We start from the raw sequence: 23,413 nt of genomic DNA, 5'->3' as shown, positions 1-23,413 counted from the left end.
AGATAGACTATTTCACCCAGCAATTTAGTCTCTTAAATTTTACTCCTTTGAATGCCAAAAAAGTGGATTCCCATATTTCCATAAGAGTCTTGTCTCCATTAATCTACACCTGAACGTGTGAATATGCCCCAGAAAGTACCTGGTCTGTATTCAGTAACTTTTAGAAATAGACTAGGGAAGCAAGCCCGTTTGTTTGTTTTTTTTTAACCTCAGCTTTCACCTGTGCCATCATGCTGTCATAAATTCTCCCTCAATTGTAAACAGTAACATTCTGGCTTATATTTGAACTTGTATATGAGCATCTTTTGCTCAAACAAAACTGACACTTCCTCTTCTATAATAGCACTAACTGCTGATATCTCCTTAACTTTCCAGATTCTGGCCCTTACTCTGAAATGAGATGAGCTCAGGTAAATCCTTGTACCGAGCTCCACTGATATCAATACTGCCATGTTGCCTGGAGTGGCTCAGGAGCAAGAGTACCAACCTCAGGGCAGGCTGTTTAGAAGCAGGACACAAACCCCAAACTGGTTGTCAGTTCTATACTTACACTTCAACAACCCACGTATCAAGTGTGAACTCCTCAGACACTATAACAGCTTAACCATGCAGCCACAGACAGTCCCCTGGGGCACTCCGGTCTATCTTGCGTGCCTTTGTAACAGATAGTCCCTTACGCCAAAAATTACAACAACATTCTGGTTACTCCCAGTCTCAAAGGACTAGTCACTTATCCCAGGTCAACTGTACCTTAGATCTTACACCAAATATAATGCTTGTAGTTAATCTTATAAAAAATTAAGTAAAGATGTATTAACTAAGAAAAAAGTGTTTTTTACAAGGTTAAAACAAGTAAATATACACACACAAATGAGTTACAGTCTTTGGTTCCAAAAGGTAACAGAAGCTGCTGTAATATGCAAGCTTTATAAATCCTTTAGGATTAACCCAGGCCAAGCCTTGGGGATCTCCTGCTGATGTTTAGAAATCTTGCTCTCTCCAAGTCCAAACAGCACAGAGATCCAGTTTCTTCCTACCAGAAATTTTTATTCCCTTCCCCCAGAGTTCAAGCTGATGGGACAAATCTTCATACACATCTTCTCTTCATGCATATGTGGTGGTGGAGCAATCAAAGTCTATTGTCCTCTAATGTTCCACAATGGCTGTCTGGTGTTCATGGGCCTTTTGTTGGTCAGGAGATAACACTTGCTGTGGCAAACTAGTATTTTACACTTCGTAATGCTTCTCTCCTGACTGTGGGGGTTTTCCGTTTCAGAGCACACATTTAAATATTACTTTATAGCATGGGTGTGACAGGGTGTATCTACCCTGCACTGGCCCACTGGGATTGATCACCCACTGTGGGCTGAACAGGCCATGCCCCCTCGCTGCTGCTGGGCATACTCTAATTGGAAACAGGATATAAAAGGGAGCAGCCCAGCTCAGTCTGGCTGAGGGGGAGAGCAGATATATGCTGCAGGTTCCTATCAGAGAGCTCCTGGAGCTCCAGACTGCGAAGGCTGAAGATGCAGAATCCAAGCTAGAACTCCCCTTGACTGTGGAGAATGAGGGGAGCGGGAGGTCACTACTCCCAAGGGAACTGACTGAGCAGGAATTAAAGGTAGGAAGTGGCCAAGGGAAAGTGAAGGTTGAAATGGGAAACTGAACCTGAATCCAGGACTACTGGTTTCACAGGGGCCTGGGTTAGGACTCAGTGGAGGGGGGTGGGCCTGGGACCTCCTACAAGCCCTGCACCTACTGCTAGGTGTGGGCATTGTAGGGTGGACATGACTGCCCAACGACAGCCCTGAGGGCTCCAGCTGCTAGGCCGTGCTGCCCTGAGAGCAGGGGCAGCTGTAACAACGATAGCTACTAGGCCATTTGAGTAGTCAACCCCCCAATTTGCTTCCTCACAACCCAGCATCCTGCAACAGAGTACATCTATCCCATGACAAAGAGATACAGATATTATAAGTGAGATTAATGCATGAAGCAATTTACAAGCATTTCATAAAGTCTAAACATTAAACACATTCTTATAACTCTAATGTAGCAGTTCTCAAACTGTGGGTCGAGATCCCAAAGTGGGTCATGACTCCATTTTAATGGGGTCACCAGGACCAGCATTAGATTTGCTGGGACCCGGAGCTGAAGCCCGAGCCCCACCCCCAGCCAGGGTGGCAGGGTTCAGGCTGCAGCCCCCTCTTTCCCCACCTGGGGCAGCAGGACTCAGGCTGCAGCCCCCAGTCATGTAGTAAGTGTTGTCAGAAGCAGGGGGTTCTCAGTGGGGAATTAAGTAAACGGTCTGTTGCTAAATATAACTTCTTTCCCGGGCCATAAATAAAGCCAAAGAGGAAAGCCATGGGAGGAAAACATGCTTGTTAAATACATTCTCTCGCTAAATAAAATGAAGGTCCAATCTTTCAATTCAGTTCTGCTCTCAGACATTCAGACCTTCTTTGTTGCCACACATGGCATTTTATAAAATCTGCAACCCTGCTTCTGTACACAGATGATTTTGCAAGATGAGCGGTGAGGGACGCCCTCATATCTGAAAGAAACCCTTGCTTTTCATCCTGCTGATTCGGTTTTCTCCCCCTCAAGTGCCATTTCAAACAGCATCATTGTTGCTGAAATGCCATTTAAAACAACAGCATTCTCAGAGCTCTTATTCAGTGACCTGCCTTCTTGGCAGAGGCCCAGCTAACCTTTTATAGATATTTTCACATGATCTACTGGGAGAAAAAAGTTTCCAAGTGTGCAGTCTGTTAGCCCTATTAGATTCAGTGCTTATATTGTTTACTAACTCAATACATGAGAAACAGCTTACTGTATGTCAAGTCTTAAGATAAAAAAGAATCTAGAAGTTTTTCCAACTCACGATGGGAAAAATAAGCTTGACAAATGAGGTGTCTGTGTGGGGGGAGTTCATGCAACTATTTATTTTGAAGATTAAAGAGCAACAGGGTATCATGCATAGTGACAACAAGACCTCAGTATGGCTATATATTGTGGGTACTGAAAAGCGAACAGAACCTTAGTATTAGTAAATATTTATGTCAGTGCCCAAAGGGCCCAATTTGGATTGGGGTGCTCTTGTACTGGAGGCTGTTCCTTAACCTCAGTAAGGCTTAATAAAAATTAAGACCAAAATTTCCTGAGGGGCAGTTTCATTGATGACAATGGGAGCTGGAGTGATCCTGCACCTCTGAACAATCAGAACACTTATATAATGGTGATTAAATACAGATTTAGTGGGTGCTGGTGGGGTCACCGCCCAGTATGGCATGCAGCCCATGGTAAAAGCAACAGGTCTGTGGCTTGAAACCAGATAGATTGTCCTGACCTTGGGCCTGGTTGCATGCCTGAAGTTTCTTCACTTTCATGCAGCACTGCTGCTGATCCCTATTGTACCCCTTTGCCTGCATCCCCCATGCAATCTGTTCGTAAATGCCCACATTTCTATGGCTGCTCCATAGCTATGCTTGCACAGCCTCTTCTCCTCACAGACCCAAGAGATCCAACACCTCCTGTCCACTCAAGGCAGGAGCACGTTTAGTGTGTGGAGCTGGCGTGGTTGGTTGGGCAGTTACACACTATAAGGGAGCACTAGTAGGTGTGCTTGCCAAGCTGTGCAATCAGGAAAAAGGTGTTTCAAAACTAAACGGAAGGATTTTAGGGATGGGGGGCTTCTGGCCTCTGTGACCCTTGGACAGGGGGCAGATTGAAACCAGAGCAGTCACTGTCATAGAAAATGGGGTGCTGTGGGCCAGCTGCTTGAGGTCTGTTAGGGTCGACTCTTGTTAGGCTTGTCTACATTACCTGCTGGATCAACGGGCAGCGATCGATCCAGCGGGGGTCGATTTATCGCATCTAGTCTACTCTAGACAGGATAAATCAACCGCCCAGCGCTCTCCCGTCAACTCTGGTACTCTACCGGAGCGAGAAGCTGTTATTCATGTAGCTGAAGTTGAGTATCTTAGATCAACACCCCTGCCCCAAGGTAGATCAGGCCTCAGATCATACAGTGTCTCCACTTGCACTGCATCAACCATGGCGCCATGCTGTTTGAGGAAGTGGTTTTACTGTGTCACCATAACTGGTCATTTCTGTCGGCTAGACACAAATTTCAGGATAGACACATGCACAAATAGGTCAATGCAAGGTAATGTACATTGACCTAACTTTGTAGTGTAGACCAAGCCTACGAGAGGAAAGGGACAGAGAGCAGGCAGCAAATCTGTATGTCTGAGGAGATATGGAAATTTGATCCTCAGCATACAAATGAGACTGAGGTATAAGCCACTTTCTTTGACCCCACTCATGCTGCTAGGCAGGGGTAACTTGGCAACCCATTGTCAAACCCAGGACAGAGTCAGAATTCTATAGGAACCGGAACTTTCCATTTTTTTAATCCTAATTGTAATCTCCTAAAGAGAGGCAGTTCCACTCCTTAGATGTGTGTGTGTATGTATGTATGTATGTATGTATGTATGGGGGGAGGGGGAGAGACATTAAAATATAATCTTCACTAAACCAAAGAGCTTAGCTAAGAACACTGGCTGAGAGAGGGCCATCTTGGATCCAAACTCCAGCTACAGAGCAGTTCATGTGCCTGTATCTATCTGGGTTCTTAGAATTGCAACCCATCATGATGGTATCTGAGCACCTACTTGTATAGAGAGAGGGGTACCCCATTACTCCCAAACTATGGAAGCCTCTCATACAATGCAATTTACAAGAGACAATTTACCTTGTATATAGATATGTTAGATTTTTTTACCCTGATTCTTAAGCACATACTTTACTGAACAAGGAGGGGCTTAAGCATGCACTTTAAGTAAAGCATGTGTTTAAGTGCTTTGCTGAATCAGGGCCATGATGAACACTAAAATCTGTAGAGTAAGTGGTGGACTGCACATATACAGAATTGAGTTATTATTTTATATTCTGCCATTCCCCGCCACCTGGCAGGTGTAGTTATGAAATAACTCATAATAATTTAGATGGACAAAGAATTTTACTAAACTTTCCCCCAATTTTCAGCATTGGACAGAAAGGGACAGGGGGGTAAGAAAGAACTTTCCCCTGCAAATTTAGCAGAATGTGAAAAGTGCTTGAAAACAGAGACTAAATGGAGGTATAAGAGAGATGAGAGAATTTGTATTTCTGATATCCAACTGCACACTGCCCATCAAGTTAGAAATATTTTTCAGTGTTTATTAATATTCTCCTCTTCCTGAGAATCCCCTTTACTTGACTAATTATTCCTCTGTTATTTCTAATAACTTCATCTGTGGCATATGCCCACAGCAGCTAAAACCTTTGGGCTGATCCTACATTCTGTACACATACAAACTTCCCCACTGACCACAATGGGAACTCTGGATGTGCAAGGAGTCAGGCCTATACAAATGTCTCCTCCTCAAATTTCTATATTCAGTCTCCTAGCATTGATTTGTGAAAATATGAATTAGCATTATCATCCTGAATGATCCAACCATTTGGCTGCAGAATTCACCTATGAGTTTCTGAAACACTGTTTGACAGTTTAAACCAATAAGCCTGTGTGTGCGCGCACACACACACTCATTTCCCTTCCCTCCAGGAAGAAAACAAAAAACCTCATGCTTTCTCTTCAGTTCAGTATTTCATACAATTTCATAAGAAAACAGAAGTTCCATGACTGCTGGAAAAACAGCTTTCTGGAATCTGAATGGTTTATATAAACAGTGCACTCTAAAACTGTGCTCTCTAAATAACCTAACTACTCCCGCAAAGTTAATTTACATATTCTGTTTGAGTACAGCAGAAATGGAGATTTCTATTCCCTTCAGGAAATCAGATAGGAACACAGGAAGAAGGAAAATATCCCCTTCTGCCACAATGCCTTTGATTTACTTCCTATAATTTCTATACAAGGATGGAAGGTACTTGTAATGAAATACTCAACAGTGGAAGCACAAGCACACAAACCACTAGGATTCTCTCTCCTCAGAAAATCCCTTAACACTCAAATATCAAAATAGGGCTTTACAGTGCCCTCCCCGCCCCCTTTTAAAAAAAGTATAAGATACATTTTCAGTGTAGTGTTCAAGGAATTCATTTGAATTACTATTAGAAAGAGCAGTGCACAAAACACCAGAGATCGGCAATGTCTATTCATGCATCTAAGGGCTATTACACTCAGTAAATTCAAACTGCTCCCATTATAACAAGCTGTAATATCTCCTCCTTTGAGAAGCTGGAGACAACTAGCTGCAGTATTATGTAGAAATCAAATGAGCAAACATCTTTGGATTATAAATAGGTTACTTGATTTTTCTTTTAATTTGGTGCCGGTTTTAAATTCCTATCATGTTTCCCGTAAATCCTCTTAAGAGAAATTCAGCTTCTTCCATACATTTGTACATACTACAGTATAGGTGTCCTCTTCAAGGATGAGGTCAGAGAAAGAGCACATTCTAATACCTATTAGCACTTTCCCACTGGCATTTATCTAAATTGTTCAGTAAAGATTCCTTTAAATGCTTCTGTAGTTCCGCTTACATTTTAAAGTTGATATACGCTTGTTATAGTTCTATTATTTAAATTCACTGGGTAAGTCAGTGTTCTTCCTATTTCTACGAGACATTACTGTACATATGAGTGAATGACAAAGCTAATCAGTTTCTGGTCTGTAAAAACTAATTTCATTATCTATTATACTGAAATGGAATCAATGAATCAGTGCACAGAGATGCTTTACCACTACTGATATACCTCATCTGACACTGGAACAGGCAGAAGAGAAAGCACATCAAACTCCCATAATGAACCAATCTTCTGTCTCATGAAGGGGTCAAGTCCACAAGAACAAGGCCAGACACGTCCGTGACAATCTTGAATATTTAGCCTGTTGTAAAGTGTGTGTGTATACAATTAATCTGCTTAAATTAGATACTTTAAAGGGAGATTATGAAATTAAAAAAATAAAAATGGACCCTTCAAAACATGTATCATAATATTGCTATAGTGCCTAGGTGGGTGAAGATGGTGCTGCTGTTACTCTGGTGTGGGAGAAATGGACTCCCTCTGCACTAACCCTAATCAAGGCCCCCTACTGCTGCTCCCTGGCATACTAGGAAGGGAATTTTGTGGGGCTGATTAGGACTGTCCTTGCACCAGGATGGACAGGAAAACTAGTGCTTGAAAATTAACTAACTTTTGATTGCATCTCTCTCTTATCCTGGGCAGGAACTTCCAAAGACATCAAAGAAAGGTAGATGAAATAGAGCTAAAGATGCAGCAAGAACCTTGTTGCTAGGCAGAACAGTAATGAGAGCTGAGAGGGAAGAGGACATTAATAAATTATGGTAGGGTGCACACAAAAGTCCTGATTGTACGTTGGCTGCATGTTTACCAGGCCTGAGAGAATCTTTCATTCAAGATAGTTGGATCTGAGAAACAGAGCATTGTAATATGCTTGTCACTAGAACTGTTTGTATGGGAAATAAATCCTTCTCTTTCAGTGTCAGGTTTCAGAGTAACAGCCGTGTTAGTCTGTATTCGTAAAAAGAAAAAAAGAAAAGGAGTACTTGTGGCACCTTGGAGACTAACCAGTTTATTTGAGCATGAGCTTTCGTGAGCTACAGCTCACTTCACGAGCTGTAGCTCACGAAAGCTCATGCTCAAATAAACTGGTTAGTCTCTAAGGTGCCACAAGTACTCCTTTTCTTTTTTCTCTTTCAGTGTGAATCTATAGGTTTCAGACCAGCACTTTACTCCTTTGTAACATTAATAGTTAAGACCTATTCAGTGGTCCCGGGTTTTGACTGTGTGAGCGAGTGTGCACAGAGAATTATGGTTTCTTGCTGTTTTTCTAGCATTCTATTTGTTACCTAATACACTGTGTGTCTGGTTTACATTCACAGACATGTCCTGTGGTGAGAGACAGATTAAGCAGCTCTAGTTGTTCCCCTTTGGGTCACAGACCATAGGCTGAGACAGGCTGGCTTAGTTTTTTTAAACATTGGCTTAACACCCAGAGAAAAGTACTACTGCAGGATACCAGACTGTAGCTTAATCCCTATCTTGGCAACACTGAGTATTATATTATATCATATTTAGACTTAATAAGCATGATGTAATTTTCCATACTCGTACTTTATCTTACAATTACATTAGAATCTTGTATTCATTCTTACTTTCCCAAAGACAGCTCTATTCAGTACAATGGAGCATTAGATATTATGCCCTTTGCTGGCTGTACTTTTATATTTAAAATTGATCATGAACATTAAAAAAAAATTTAACCCCCCTTTAAAAGGACCACTGAAGAAGGCAAAAAAGAATGACAAACATCAGAACATTGTTGCAGACAAAGATCAGGTAGCTTGTTTTTAAGTCCACTGAGAAATGCTAAAAGAATAGGAGTACTTGTGGCACCTTAGAGACTAACAAATTTATTTGAGCATAGTATGTTTCACACAAAAGATTCTTTTTTTAAGGTTTTCTTCTTCTAACTTATCTATAAACAATGCATCTCATGCAAAAAATTAAGACCTTGAAGTGAGTTAACTGCTTTGCATTATTAGCTTATTAGTACACGAAGTAGCCATACACCTTCCCTGAATCTCTAGCTAAACTAGGGGGCAGTGAGGTACTATCCAACTAGTAATTTTAAGGAACGGACAAAAATGTTGATTTTCATTATCTTTTCAAACACTTATTTGTATTTTGTAGATTTTGAAAGATATGTGGAAAAATCATTGTTACATTAGAGCACTAGCTGGAATAAGACTGGGTATAGTTATTGTCAGTGTGACTCCTTTTTATTGCTATTCCAGTTATAAAATTACTGTATATACTCGTTCATAAGCAAAATATTTTTGGTAAAAAGGGACGCATCAAAGAGCGGGGGTCGGCTTATAAACGGGTTTACACCAAAATTTGAGGATTTTAAACTCTATGAAATCATTGAATTGAATATCTAATACATTGTCATTTTGTTTACCTGGAGTGTCTGCAGGCATGGAGCCCCTCAGTTCCCTGTGGCCGCGGTTTGCCGTTCCCAGCCAATGGGAACTGCGGGAAGTGGCGCTGGGTGCCAAAGTTTGCCAACCCCTGAAATATAGGGTCGGCTTATGAAAGGGTCATACAGTTTTTACTATTTTTAACCTATCCATCTTGGGGGGTCGGCTTATAAACAAACGGGCTAATGAACAAGTATATACGGTAATAACTTTAATGTTTTTATACTGCTTGATCTGCAAAGTCTGAAACTACCTTTCCCTGTGCCTTGTACCTCCCTTTCCAGTGTCCCCTCTGATTCTCCATCTCTCTTTCATCTATGTGGTGTGTCAGGGTTCCCTCCCCACTCTGAACTCTAGGGTACAGACGTGGGAGCCGCATGAAAGACCCCCCTAAGCTTATCTCTACCAGCTTAGGTTAAAAACTTCCCCAAGGCACAAATTCTTCCTTGTCCTTGGAACGGTAGTGCTGCCACCACCAAGTGAGTTAGACAAAGATTTAGGAAAAGGACTACTTGGAGTTCCTGTTTCCCCAAAATATCCCCCCAAGCCCCTTCACCCCCTTTCGTGGGGAAGCTTGAGAGTAAACAAGGTGAGCACAGACCAGACCCGTGGGTTTTTAGGACACTAAAAACCCAAATCAGATTCTTAAAAACTGAGCTTTTATTATAAAGAAAAAAAAGTAAAAGAAACACCTCTGTAAAATCAGGATGGAAGGTAATTTTACAGGGTAATAAGATTTAAAAACACAGAGGATTCCCCTCTAGGCAAAACTTTAAAGTTACAAAAACCCAGGATTCAGAGTAACAGCCGTGTTAGTCTGTATTCGCAAAAAGAAAAGGAGTACTTGTGGCACCTTAGAGACTAACCAATTTATTTGAGCATAAGCTTTCGTGAGCTACAGCTCACTTCATCGGATGCATACTGTGGAAACTGCAGAAGACATTATATACACAGAGACCATGAAACAATACCTCCTCCCACCCCACTCTCCTGCTGGTAATAGCTTATCTAAAGTGATCACTCTCCTTACAATGTGTATGATAATCAAGTTGGGCCATTTCCAGCACAAATCCAGGTTTTCTCATTGTGCACATTGTGGGGAGAGTGGTCGCTTTGGATGGGCTCCCACCAGCAGGAGAGCGAGTCCATGCGTGTATGGGGGTGGGGGGGGTGAGAAAACCTGGATCTGCGCTGGAAATGGCCCACCTTGATTATCATGCACATTGTAGGGAGAACACGATCCATCGTCTACAGCCAAGCTCTGCGATACAACCGCATTTGCTCCAACCCCTCAGACAGAGACAAACACCTACAAGATCTCTATCAAGCATTCTTACAACTACAATACCCACCTGCGGAAGTGAAGAAACAGATTGATAGAGCCAGAAGAGTTCCCAGAAGTCACCTACTACAGGACAGGCCTAACAAAGAAAATAACAATGCCACTAGCCGTCACCTTCAGCCCCCAACTAAAACCCCTCCAACTCATTATTAAGGATCTACAACCTATCCTGAAGGATGACCCAACACTCTCACAAATCTTGGGAGACAGGCCAGTCCTTGCCTACAGACAGCCCCCCAACCTGAAGCAAATACTCACCAACAACCACATACCACACAACAGAACCACTAACCCAGGAACCTATCCTTGCAACAAAGCCCGTTGCCAACTGTGCCCACATATCTATTCAGGGGACACCATCACAGGGCCTAATCACATCAGCCACACTATCAGAGGCTCGTTCACCTGCACATCCACCAATGTGATATATGCCATCATGTGCCAGCAATGCCCCTCTGCCATGTACATTGGTCAAACTGGACAGTCTCTACGTAAAAGAATAAATGGACACAAATTAGATGGCAAGAATTATAACATTCATAAACCAGTCGGAGAACACTTCAATCTCTCTGGTCACGCAATTACAGACATGAAGGTCGCTATCTTACAACAAAAAAACTTCAAATCCAGACTCCAGCGAGAAACTGCTGAATTGGAATTCATTTGCAAATTGGATACTATTAATTTAGGCTTAAATAGAGACTGGGAGTGGCTAAGTCATTATGCAAGGTAGCCTATTTCCCCTTGTTTTTTCCTACCCCCCGCCCCCCCCAGACGTTCTGGTTAAACTTGGATTTATGCTGGAAATGGCCCACCTTGATTATCATACACATTGTAAGGAGAGTGGTCAGTTTGGATGAGCTATTACCAGCAGGAGAGTGAGTTTGTGTGTGTGTCGGGGGGGTGTGTGTGAGAAAACCTGGATTTGTGCTGGAAATGGCCTACCTTGATTATCATGCACATTGTGGGGAGAGTGGTCACTTTGGATGGGCTATTACCAGCAGGAGAGTGAGTTTGTGTGTGTGTGTTTTGGGGGGGGTGGGGGTGAGAAAACCTGGATTTGTGCTGGAAATGGCCCACCTTGATTTTCATACACATTGTAAGGAGAGTGGTCACTTTGGATAAGCTATTACCAGCAGGAGAGTGAGTTTGTGTGTGTGGTTTTTGGGGGAAAAAAAAAAGGGGGGGAGTGAGAAAACCTGGATTTGTGCTGGAAGTGGCCCAACTTGATTATCATACACATTGTAAAGAGAGTGGTCGCTTTGGATGGGCTATTGCCAGCGGGAGAGTGAGTTTGTGTGGGGGGGGGGGGGGGGGAAGAGGGTGAGGGGACCTGGATTTGTGCTGGAGATGGCCCAACTTGATTATCATGCACATTTTAAGGAGAGTGATCACTTTAGATAAGCTCTTACCAGCAGGAGAGTGGGGTGGGAGGAGGTATTGTTTCATGGTCTCTGTGTATATAATGTCTTCTGCAGTTTCCACAGTATGCATCCGATGAAGTGAGCTGTAGCTCACGAAAGCTTATGCTCAAATAAATTGGTTAGTCTCTAAGGTGCCACAAGTACTCCTTTTCTTTTTGAAAAAACCAAGAATTAACCTTCCTCTTAGCATAGGGAAAATTCACAAGCTAAAACAAAAGATACTCTAACGCATTTCCTTGCTATTACTTACTATTTCTGTAATTTTAGAAGTATCCTTCAGTAGGAGCTGGATTACTTGCTTGGTCTCTCTCTTTGTCTCCAGAGAGAACAACAAAAGCACACAACAAAAACCTTCCCCCACAGATCTGAAAGTATCTTCTCCCCTTATTGGTCCTTTTGGTCAAGTGCCAACCAGGTTATCTGAGCTTCTTAACCTTTTACAGGTAAAGGAGGGATTTTATGCTACCCGTAGCTGTATGTTTATGAAATGGTGGAAGAAGTCCACGCCAACAGCAATCTTTTAAGTCACATGGAGACCCAACATGCCTGATTCTCAAACAGTACCATCTGTATCTACTCACAATAGATATTCCTACAGGCTTTACCAGACCTCTCCAACACTTCCCCTCCCCAAAATCCAAACCTCAACATGAAAAGTAAAATTATCTTTTAATGTTTAATAAGACAATTCTTTCATGTCTCAAGATATTACATTGAATAATGAGAAAGATCTTTAGTGTTACTAACTTATTTAACTACCACTATAACAATTCATCAAAATGGGAACAGTCTGCCTCTTCTTCTGGAGATGCCCCCGCATTCATTATTCCTAAATTACCATAAAAATGCTACTCTATCCTTTTATAATGGGTTACCTCATCCACCTTGTATACTCTTTTTCACCCTCTATTATAGCAAAACCATCCATGAATGAACACAGCTTCTAATAAGCAAACATAAGATGGAAAGTTTCAGAACTACAGACACCCTAGAAACCTTTATCATATTTGATTAGCCCCTCAGCCAGGAGCGTTCCTATTCATACTCCTTTCATTAAATTTTAATAGGAAAATTCAGTGGAAAAGTCTGCAACTTAATATTCTAACAGGAACACTGCTTTAGTATGGGAAGGACTTGCAAACCACCACACTTACTGTTTGGTGATATTTCAGAACCCAGAAAGGACAAATGGGAGACCTAAAAATAGTCTTAGTTGTTACCTATTTTTATAGCTGCTTTTAAAGATCCCTTTTCTGAACTAGTCGTACTGTGCTTGAACCTCTGTAACACGCTCTGGTAACAGTGTATTTTCAGAAACCTCCCAAAATAAAACCTTTTCTGTGGAAAAAATCCTCTTACATTTTTGTAAACAAATTCATCCTCCCAATGACTTTGTGAAATATGTAAAGATTATCATCTCCCAACTTATAGATGGAGAAACACATCCAGACAGGCCAACTGACTTCCCTGGGGCAATACAGCAAGTTGAGGCACATCTGGGATAATAAAAGCTTTGAGTCTCAGGCTTTTTGACAATTTGTCCTCCCACTTATTAATGCTTCCCCTTACTACAGCCAAAATGTAGCACAGATAACACCAGTGAAGACTTCCCTACAATGCCCCTTATTCATGTGCATCAATCTCCAAGGGTGCAAGGTTCAGCCTTCATAAACCATCTAATCCTTGGCCTCTCTACCAAAGTAGAGAACTAGAATTCAAAATTCATACCATTTATGAAGTGTGATTTTAGCTTTTTTTTTTTTTTTTTTTTAAACGTAGATACCTCTACTCTAGGAATGCAACTCAGATCACCGACTTGCATTGTAGATCAAAGCACCCAAAGGGTAAAATTCTGTGACCACCAACCCCGAGTTGTCACCTCTTGCAATTTTATCACAAGAATTGTAATGTCTGATGTTTTTCTTAAATTTCTAGCCACATGCAGATGTGATTACACAGGAATCTAAGCTTTCACTTAAATAAAAATACGTTTTCTAGCCCTCCAAGTTGCAGAGAAAAGCTTGAAAGCATGACTTCTAACAGCTCAGAAACCAGAAAGCAAAAAAAAAAAAAAAAAAAAAATCCAAATGTATTATTTTAAAAAAATCTCATTTTTTAAAAGTCTCTCTCTCCCTCCCTCTCTCTTTTTTTTAAGGGCCTGACTTGCGATTTTTTTTTAATGCTTGGAGTTAGAAATACTGTTGACCCAGGCTGGATTCAATATGGCAACATAAAAGTGAAAGATTCTGTACCACATTGTCATCAGTTCCTATTTTGCTTTTATATATCCAAAATTCTCCCACTTAAGGACGCAGTGTACACTTAGTTGTCGTTGATGTGGTTTGCAGGTTTGTTCTGTTTTTTTTTCTACGTAAATGACAGAAGAAAGATATTGAAAGCAGAGAGATAAGCTAATTTGACATCAGAATTTCTGGACTGAACATAAATTTAAGAATGGGCATGGGTGTCAAACTGATGGTCACTTAGCCAAAGTTAATTCTATTTTATTGTTTTTTCTCGTGTGTCCATCCAGTCTCCATTGTGCTAAACATGCCAAGAGCAAAAACTGAAAACCTATTCTGACTTCCTTGTGCATCCCAGCAATTTTTATATGTGAAAAATTAGCAGGTCATGATGAGTCCAGGAAGCAGAATGACTGAAAACTAGATGCAGTGAAAAAGCACCGCAGGGGGAAGGAGTCTGCTGAGACCTTGGATAGAAGACAACAAAAAAGGTGCAATCTTCATCACTGCCTGAAAGTGGTTCCTTCTTCTCCCCTGCAGCAGGAACATACTATGCAGGCATATGGCCAGGTCAGGTCTCCGTCTGGAGGGCTTTGCCTCTACAGGTATACTGCTACACCATACGGCACCATCCTGGTGCAGATACAACTTATACCAGTAAAGCTGCACAGCGGCCTCAGTCACAAATTACACCTCATCACACCCCTAAGCAACACAGCTGTGCCAGAAAAAGTTTGCAGTGTTGCTCTGCCATTCCAGGGCATGAAACCAGCTACAGGAGTACAGCAACTAGGAAAACAAACTGCAGTACAGCAAAGGAATCACAGGACAAAATCTACTAACAGAGTACTAGGTCAAGACTAAACCTACTGCCAACCACATGCCACAACAGCATTTATCTGGGCATAGAGCCTCTTTTGAAGGAAAGTCTTCAACTGACTAGCATATTGTCAGCAGAAATTTAAGTCTGCACAATGAAAATAAAATGACACAAGGCAGACCATCACAAGCTGCTGCTGCTCACATCTTTCAAAACTGCTTTTTCAGATACCACAACAATGGGGCATGGTTTAAGAACCTAAATTGAGTGTGGTATTAGTTGGTACACTACAGACCACCAAATCACACTAGGAACAGGACAACCGACTCTTAATGCACCTATATGTAATGAGTGACATATGCCGGCAGTACTAAAACATCCTTGGAATTTCTAAATATTATAGGTGGCAATTTTCTCTCTCTCAAAGTGTTGCATCCAACTTGGGGGAAATATACATTAGACCTCATCTTGACAGAAAAAAGAGGAATGAACCACAGAACTAAAAAATAATGGTAGCTCGGGTACAAGTGATCACGACTGGATCATATTTATAATGTGTAAACAGAATAAAGTCCAGATCAGTGACATATATACCTGGTCTTTTAAAAGGGCCAATTTCACAGAGCTGAAAACAATTATGAGCCAAATCAGCTGAGAGGAAGAATTTAATGAGACAATGTGAATGATAATTGGGAATTGGTTAAGAACACTTTACTAGACAACCAAAATGCCACAATTGAGGAAGTGAGCTGTAGCTCACGAAAGCTTATGCTCATATAAATTGGTTAGTCTCTAAGGTGCCACAAGTACTCCTTTTCTTTTTACAATTGAGGAAGAAAGTCATGCTGGTTTAAAAAACAAACTGGTTTGGAGGGGAAGTGAAGGCAGCTATAAAAAAAAGAATATATAAACAATGCAAAAAAGGGGAAGTTGATAGTAATGAATACAAATCAGAAGCAAGGAATTGTAGAAAACTAATAAGAGAAGCAAAAGAAGAAATCTATTGCCACTACAGTTAAGGACTATAGGGAGGATTTTTTAAAGAATATTATGAACAAAACGAATCCTCACAACAGTATTGGTCCATTACTAAATCAATAATAGTAATGCTGAAAAGGCAGAAGTGTTGAATAAATATTTCTGTTCTGTATTTGGGGGGAGGGGGAACAGATAATGTATTCATATCATACGATAATACTCTTTACATGCCAGTAGCATCTCAGGAGGATGTTAATCAGCAGCAGTTTTAAAAGAGCTGGCTAAGAAACTCGCTGGACCGTTAATGTTGTTTTTCAAACAGTCTTGGAACACCAGGAAAGTTCCAGAAGACTGCAAGAAAACTAATGTTGTGCCAATATTTAGAGAGGGCAAATGGGATGTCACAGGTAATGACAGGCCTGTCAGTCTCACATTGATCCCAGGCAAGGTAACAGAGCAGCTGTATGGGGACTCAATTAATAAAGTATTAAAGGAAGGCAATACAATTAATGCCAATCAACTTAGGTTTCTGGAAAACAGCTCCTGTCAAACTAAGTTGATTTTTTTTTTTATGGATTACGAGTTTTACTGAAAAAGATAATAGTGGTGATGTAACATATTTAGACTTCTGTAAGGCATTTGACTTAGTACTGCACAACATTTTGATTAAAAAACTAGGAAGATATAAAATGGATTAAAAGATGGCTGACTGAAAGTCTCAAAATGCAACTAAGTGGGGAATCATTATCAAAGGGATGTGTTTCCAGTGAGGTCCTGCTGGTATTGGTTCTTGGCCCTACGTTATTTAACATTTTTATTAATACCTGGAAGAAAATATAAAATCATCACTGACAAAGTTTTCAGATGACAAACTGGAGGGTAGGGATAGGATACAGAGGGACCTCGACAAATCAGAGGATTGAGCCAAAAGAAATCTGATGAGGTTCAACAAGGACACATGCAGAGTCCTGAACTTAGGATGGAAGAATCCATGCACTGCTACAGACTAGGGACCGAGTGGCTAGGCAGCAGTTCTGCAGAAAAGGACCTAGAGATTACAGTGGACGAGAAGCTGGATATGAGTCAACAGCGTGCCCTTCTTGCCAAGAAGGCTAACGGCATTTTGGGCTGTATAAGTAGGAGCACTGTCAGCAGATGAAGGGACGTGATCACTCCCCTCTATTCGGCATTGGTGAGGCCTCATCTGGAGTACTATGTCCACTTTTGGGCCTCACACTACAAGAAGGATGTGGAAAAATTGGAAAGAGTCCAGAGAAGGGCAACAAAAATGATTAGGGGGCTGAAGCACATGATTTATAAGGAGAGGCTGAGGGAACTGGGATTATTTAGTCTGCAGAAGAGAAGAATGAGGGTGGATTTGATAGCTGCTTTCAACTACCTGAAAGGGGGTTCCAAAGAGGATGGATCTAGACTGTTCTCAGAGGTAGCAGATGACAGAACAAGGAGTAATGGTCTCAAGTTGCAGTGGGGGAGGTTTAGGTTGAATATTAGGAAAAACATTTTCACAAGGAGAGTAGAGAAGCACTGGAATGCGTTACCTAGGGAGGTAGTGGAATCTCCTTCCTTAGAGGTTTTTAAGGTCAGGCTTGACAAAGCCCTGGCTGGGATGATTTAGTTGGGGACTGGTCTTGCTTTGAGCAGGGGGTTGGACTAGATGACCTCCTGAGGTTCCTTCCAACCCAGATATTCTACGATTCTATGATAAGCAAGGACTCAGAAAAAGATTTGGTGGTGCAAATTGTTGAGACCCATGTTGGAATACTGCGTCCAGTTCTACTGTCCACAGGTCAAGAAGGATGTTGATAAATTGGAACGGGTTCAGAGAATAGTCACAAGAATGATTAGAGGATTAGAAACATACCTTATAGTGATAAGCTAAATAGAGTGAGCTCTTTCAGCCTAACGAAGAGTGGGTTAAGTGGTGACTTGACTACAGTTAATAGGTATGTAGATGGGAAACAAATATTTAATAGGCTCTTCGGTCGAGCAGAGAAAGGTATAACATGATCCAAGTTGAACTGGAAGCCAAATTCAGACTGGAAATAACGCACAAATTGTTAACAGTGAGTAATTAACCATAGGAACAATTTACTAAGGGTCATGAGGCATCACTGGCAATTATTAAAACAAGATTGGATGTTTTTCTAAAAGACCTACTCTTAGAATTGTTGTGGGGAAGTTCTATGGCCTTTGTTATACAGGAGGTCAGACTAGACAATCACAATGGTCCTTTCTGGCCTTGGAGTCTATGGAGGCTCTTATTGCAAATGGGATTGTCTTCAAAACTCAAAAGTGCTGCTTCTTGGTCAGATCCCAGAAGTCACTTTCAGAGCAATGCAGTGAACAGCTGGCCATCTTTAGAGGTTTTTCCTCCCAATACAAGAAGCCAGAGAAAATGTCTGAGAATCTAGTTTAGGACACCCTCAATTAATTGAGCTGGCAACAAGAACTGCTTTCCTGTCCTTTACTTGTAATTATGAATATGCATAAAATTAACTGTATGGCATATGTAAACATTAAAACAACAATCTGCTAGCGGTTTTTTAAAGGGATTGAGAGATCAGGTGATGTGCTGCTCCTGAAAAAAGCAGCAATGTTTTAAAGTTGAGCTTTTTTCTAAAGTGTGAATTCATTCATGACCTAAACTTTAAGGATTAAATAGCTCAGACTACATAGAATATACATTGGGAGGATGCGGTAACAATAAAATGAATTCAGCAAAGTAGAAAAGCAGAAGTCACAGTTCACTTGCTTAACCAATGCCAGAAGGCAATGATTCATTGGCACTGTGGCAAAGGTAAGTTTTAAGGAGGGATGTAAAGGAGGGTAACAGCAGTTTTACACATTTTGACAGATTTTCCCATGTGTAGTGGGCACCCTGGAGAAAATGCAGAAGTGCATCAGTGAGAAATGGAGGTGCAGATGACTGGGGCTGCCATCACTGGCAGAACAAAGTCGGGAATTGACAGCTTGATAAATTAGATCTGATAGACAGGGTAGTGCTAAATGGTGAAGGGCTTTGAATGCCAAGACAAGAAGTTTGTCTTTGATGCAGTGGAGGAGGGGAAGCCTGTGAAGGGATGCAAGAAGAGTACTGATGTAGTTCAGAGCAGCAAGCTGAATGGACTCAAGGGGGGCAATGTGGCTGATGTCAAGGCAAGACACATTGCATTAGTCAAGTTGTGAGAGGATGGCCTGCACAAGAGTTTTAGCTTGCGGGATGGCCAGAAAACCCTGAATCTTTGAATTATTTAGTTAGAAGAACCAAGACTTGCATATAACCCAGAATTGTGTGTCTAGAGAGAAGGCCAATTCCAAGATGATGCCCAGATTACAGGCATAAACAGTGGACATGATTTCAAGGATGTTTGAGTTCTGACCTGGGATGTAAGAGGGCCGTAGTCTATTCCTGATTCTGCCACACACTTTTTATGGAACCTTGGGAAAGTCACTTAATTTGTCTGTGCCTCAGTTCCTTATCTATAAAATGGGGGAAATACTTCCCTACTTCCTGGGGAGGGGTGAGTGGATATATTCATTAATATATGCAAATTGCTCAGATACGGGAGTGAGGCGCATCATAGAAAACAAATAAAGGTAGCCACAGATATTCAGAGAGCTCAGTATTTGAATTCATAGCTCGCTTTACACTGGGCAAATAGGTAAATTGCATGCTTGCCCACAGCTACCTCCAGTCTATAGTACTTTCCCCCTCACAAGATGACACAAGACATACATACAAATGGAACGACCACAGATAAAGGAGAAACCCTGAGCCTGTGGGGATTTGTGTGTGTCACTGACTCCAATGACTGTTCCTTCTTCCTGCTCCCATACTCAAGCTCTCTCTAGAACAGGAGATTTAGTGCAGCATTTTATTTTCTTAATGCACTAGTATAAGACAGTTCATCCTCATCAAATTCCAACCCTCTGAATGCACCACGCTCTGATTTTTCCCATTAATCCATTAGCTCTGATTAGCCATCTCGTCTTAGAAGCTCACTCTGGATGAAGGGTTTCAGAGTGGTAGCCGTGTTAGTCTGTATCAGCAAAAACAATGAGCTGTATCTTGTGGCACCTTAGAGACTAACAAATTTATTTGGGCATAAGCTTTCATGGGCTAAAACCCACTTCATCATATGCGTGGAGTGAAAAATACAGTAAGCAGAATACATATTATAACACATGAAAAGATGGGAGTGACCTTACGAAGTGCGGGGGTCAGTGCTAATGAGCCAATTCAATTAAGGTGGAAGTGGCCTATTCTCAACAGTTGACAAGAAGGGGTGAATACCAAGGGAGGGAAAATTACTTTTGTAATGCTAACGAGGCCAATGCAATCAAGGTGGCCCATTTCCAACAGTTGACAAGAAGGTGTGAGTATCAGCAGAGGGAAAATTACTTTTTGTAGTGACCCACCCACTCCCAGTCTTTATTCAGGCCTAATTCAGGGAGTGGATGGGTCACTACAAGAAGTAATTTTCCCTCTGCTGATACTCACACCTTCTTGTCAACTGTTGGAAATGGGCCACCTTGACTGCATAGGCCTAGTTAGCACTACTACTACCTCTGAGGCAGTTTGAGGGTAGGACCCACTGAAGGAGACTCGGATCTCTTCCTTTGAGGAGTTCGGTAGTATTTTCTCCCCCACGCCTTGAAAGTCTACTAGACAAGTACATGGAATCTTTAGAAACCGCAGCCTCAGATCTTCAATGGAGGAGCCAACAGAGCATGTTTTTGGGTATGAGTGCTCAGGAATTTCAGTCCCAGACACTCCAGTGTCTGAAGAGGGATGCACTGACTTATCCAGAAGAAACATCTTCAAACAAGACTCCCTAGCTCTTTAAGTTTTCTTTAAGAGATTTACATATGGCACAAATATCTTTAAGTGCCCTTCACCAAGACACAATATCCACCTGGTGTGTCCATCTTTAAGAAGCATTACTGCCTTGCACAACAGACAATTTTTAAAGCCTGGATATTTATGTTTGGTCATAACAACTGGTCCCAGTACCTGGGCACTCTCAAAAGCAAGGAAGAAAATGTTTCTTCTTCTAATATGAAGAAAGGAAATGCTATCAGAGCTAACCCTAATGACTGACTGACTGCTAGGTACCTCTCTATTTATAATAAAAGAATAGACCACACAGCAAGTGAAGCTCAGACACTGAGTTCAGACTCCTAGCCACCGGCAGAGAGAAGGAACTGAGGGAAGGTTGGAATCCCAACAGAGTTGTCCCACTCTTTATGCCCTTTGGTGGGAGGCATGAGGACACTCAAGGAACAGATGTGGTCCAGTGGACACTGGTGGCCAAAAGAATCCAAACTCAAGTTTATACGGTGCATGCACATCAACAGTGGAATATGAAGAGGGTCACAGTGAGCCTCTGAGGCTAACGAAATCCGCCAGGAAACGCGGAACCCACGGAGGCAAGGACAGAGCTTTGTCACACTATCTGAAACTTGTTGATTTACATTGTAAACTACCTATAGACCATCTTAGTAGTCTGAATGGTTGTTAGTAAATGCATTATTTTTGAATGGCCTATTGAATGTTAAGCAACGAAGATCACAGACTGTCTGCATTTGCTATTCATCAAAGCCCACGTGGTTAAGACCCCTGTCATTTTGCTAGCCTGTTTCAACTATAAAAGGGAAGCCTTGGGAGTGATCCTTACCTCTTATTCATCTGAACATTAACAGGGAGGTTCCAGATGCCAGACAGAGGTCCCCAAAAGGCATTTTTGGGAAGCCCTGAGAGAATTTATATGACTCCATGACACTGACAGATTGCTATATCTCTGCTTTTATTTTGAACCAATAAATTCTAATTCACCTGTAATGTATTTTACCTGCTTTAACCTTGCTATAACTCTCATAACTTTTTCTTAATTAATAGATCATTATTTTTAGTTTACTAAGGATTGGCTACAGCGTTGTCTTTGGTGAGATCTGGAGTATATTTTGACCTGGGGTAAGTGACTGGCCCTTTGGGGCTGGAAGTAACCTAATGTGTGGTAAATTTTTGTTTTAATAACCTTTCACCATAAAGTCTAGTTTGTCTGTGTGGTAAAGAGAAGCTAGAGAGCATAAGGGGACTATCTGTGACTCCATGGTAAATCTAATATAGTGATCCATGGGTATACTTTTGTTACTGGCTCGGCGAAATCTAATGATAGAATATACCACCCATCTGGGGTGTCTGCCCTGGTTTCTAACAGTCAGACCTGAGTTTGCCATTCTTAGCTGTGAGCCACTCCTGGCACAGTGACGTATATGTCATGCTCTCACACCAGAGCACTGAAATCCAAGTTAATATTCCTCCAGTTTAATATAAAACATCAGGTACCTCTGAAAGTTTGTATGGTAAAATAAGCTTCTCTCCCACCGTCACTGTCTTTCTGGTAACCAGAGCTTCAAACAGCATCTCTTCTTTTACCTAATAAAACAAAAATACTAGTGTTAATAATTCTAGGAGAAAACTAAAAGGGCCACAAATCTGGCAGCCATTGAAAACCCAGCATATGCTCCATGAGATATTACAAGGCCAATATAACTCTGTACACAAAGCCAGTATTAGAAAAGTGGCACAACAACATGTTTGAGAGCCCAATTTTCTACATTACATCTAGTAATTTCCAGTGCTTTTCCAGTGGTTCAACTTGTCAGTGTTTGTAGCCTGGATGGTTTCCTCCCCCTCGTCCACCCCCCTTTTTTCCCCAGCTTGTTTAGTAGAAAAGTCCACAGCTTCCTAGTACAATCAGGATGGGTCACAATTACCCTAACAAGTAGCAAACTAGCAATCACACTTTAAAAGACAGGCACTTAGTACAATGCATTGGATTTGACAAGCTCCCATAGAGATAGCATGAATGTTACACACAGAGAGAAAGTAATGACTGAAAATGCCTGTTACTGTACAGACTGAACAAACATCTGAACCTAGGCAGTTTTTGATGGGGGAGAGAAGGCTTGGAAGAAGAAGGGAAAACAGGGAGATCCTTTTCAACTGCAAAAGAACAGCAGGTATTCACAGGAGGAGCATATTTTAAACAAGGTGACAATCATTCTGCCACTCAGCAACATTAGAAACTGGTTTGAAATAAAATTACATCTATAAACAAGACACTATGGCAAATGAGTGATTACTCCCAATGAAGAAGAACTACAGCTGCCAGCATGGACACAGCCCTATGGTGGGCTCTCAGGGTGCCAGGAGCCTTATCCCCACCACAGTCTTACAATACTCCACTATACTTACATCATATGAACTGTTAGGGAAAAGGGCCATGTTCTGCAAAATTAAAATCCCTTTTGCATTAATATTCTCTGAAGGCATTTCATTCACGTTGTGGATAAAAATCAATGATTTTTTAAAAAAAAAAAAATAAAAATAGGATTTTTAAAATTTAAATCAGTTTTTTTGATAAAATGCTTTTTGAGGAAAAATATAGTTTTAATTAAGATATCTTTCAGCTATAATGTATCTCATCATGGAATAGGGATTATAAATTCTAATACAATAGTATGAGATAACATATTCATGTAACATTTAAGAAAAGTTTTGTAAA

At 41.3% G+C, this 23,413-nt stretch overlaps 1 protein-coding gene across 13 annotated transcripts in view; it reads right to left on the bottom strand.

Moving 5' to 3' along the window:
• MYO9A (myosin IXA) overlaps nt 1-23,413 on the bottom strand; it is a 465,931-nt gene that overhangs the window by 178,384 nt on the left and 264,134 nt on the right. For all 13 annotated transcript variants that reach the window (XM_074965918.1, XM_074965921.1, XM_074965919.1 and 10 more), the window contains one exon: nt 22,192-22,281. In XM_074965918.1, the coding sequence (XP_074822019.1) occupies nt 22,192-22,281 (90 nt within the window). The remainder of the gene's footprint in view (nt 1-22,191; nt 22,282-23,413) is intronic.

Source organism: Natator depressus, chromosome 10 (assembly GCF_965152275.1).
Source record: "Natator depressus isolate rNatDep1 chromosome 10, rNatDep2.hap1, whole genome shotgun sequence".
NCBI classification, from domain to species: Eukaryota; Metazoa; Chordata; order Testudines; family Cheloniidae; genus Natator; species Natator depressus.
The sequence above is the reverse complement of the archived record's forward strand: the minus strand, read 5'-3'. Positions and strand labels throughout refer to the sequence as shown.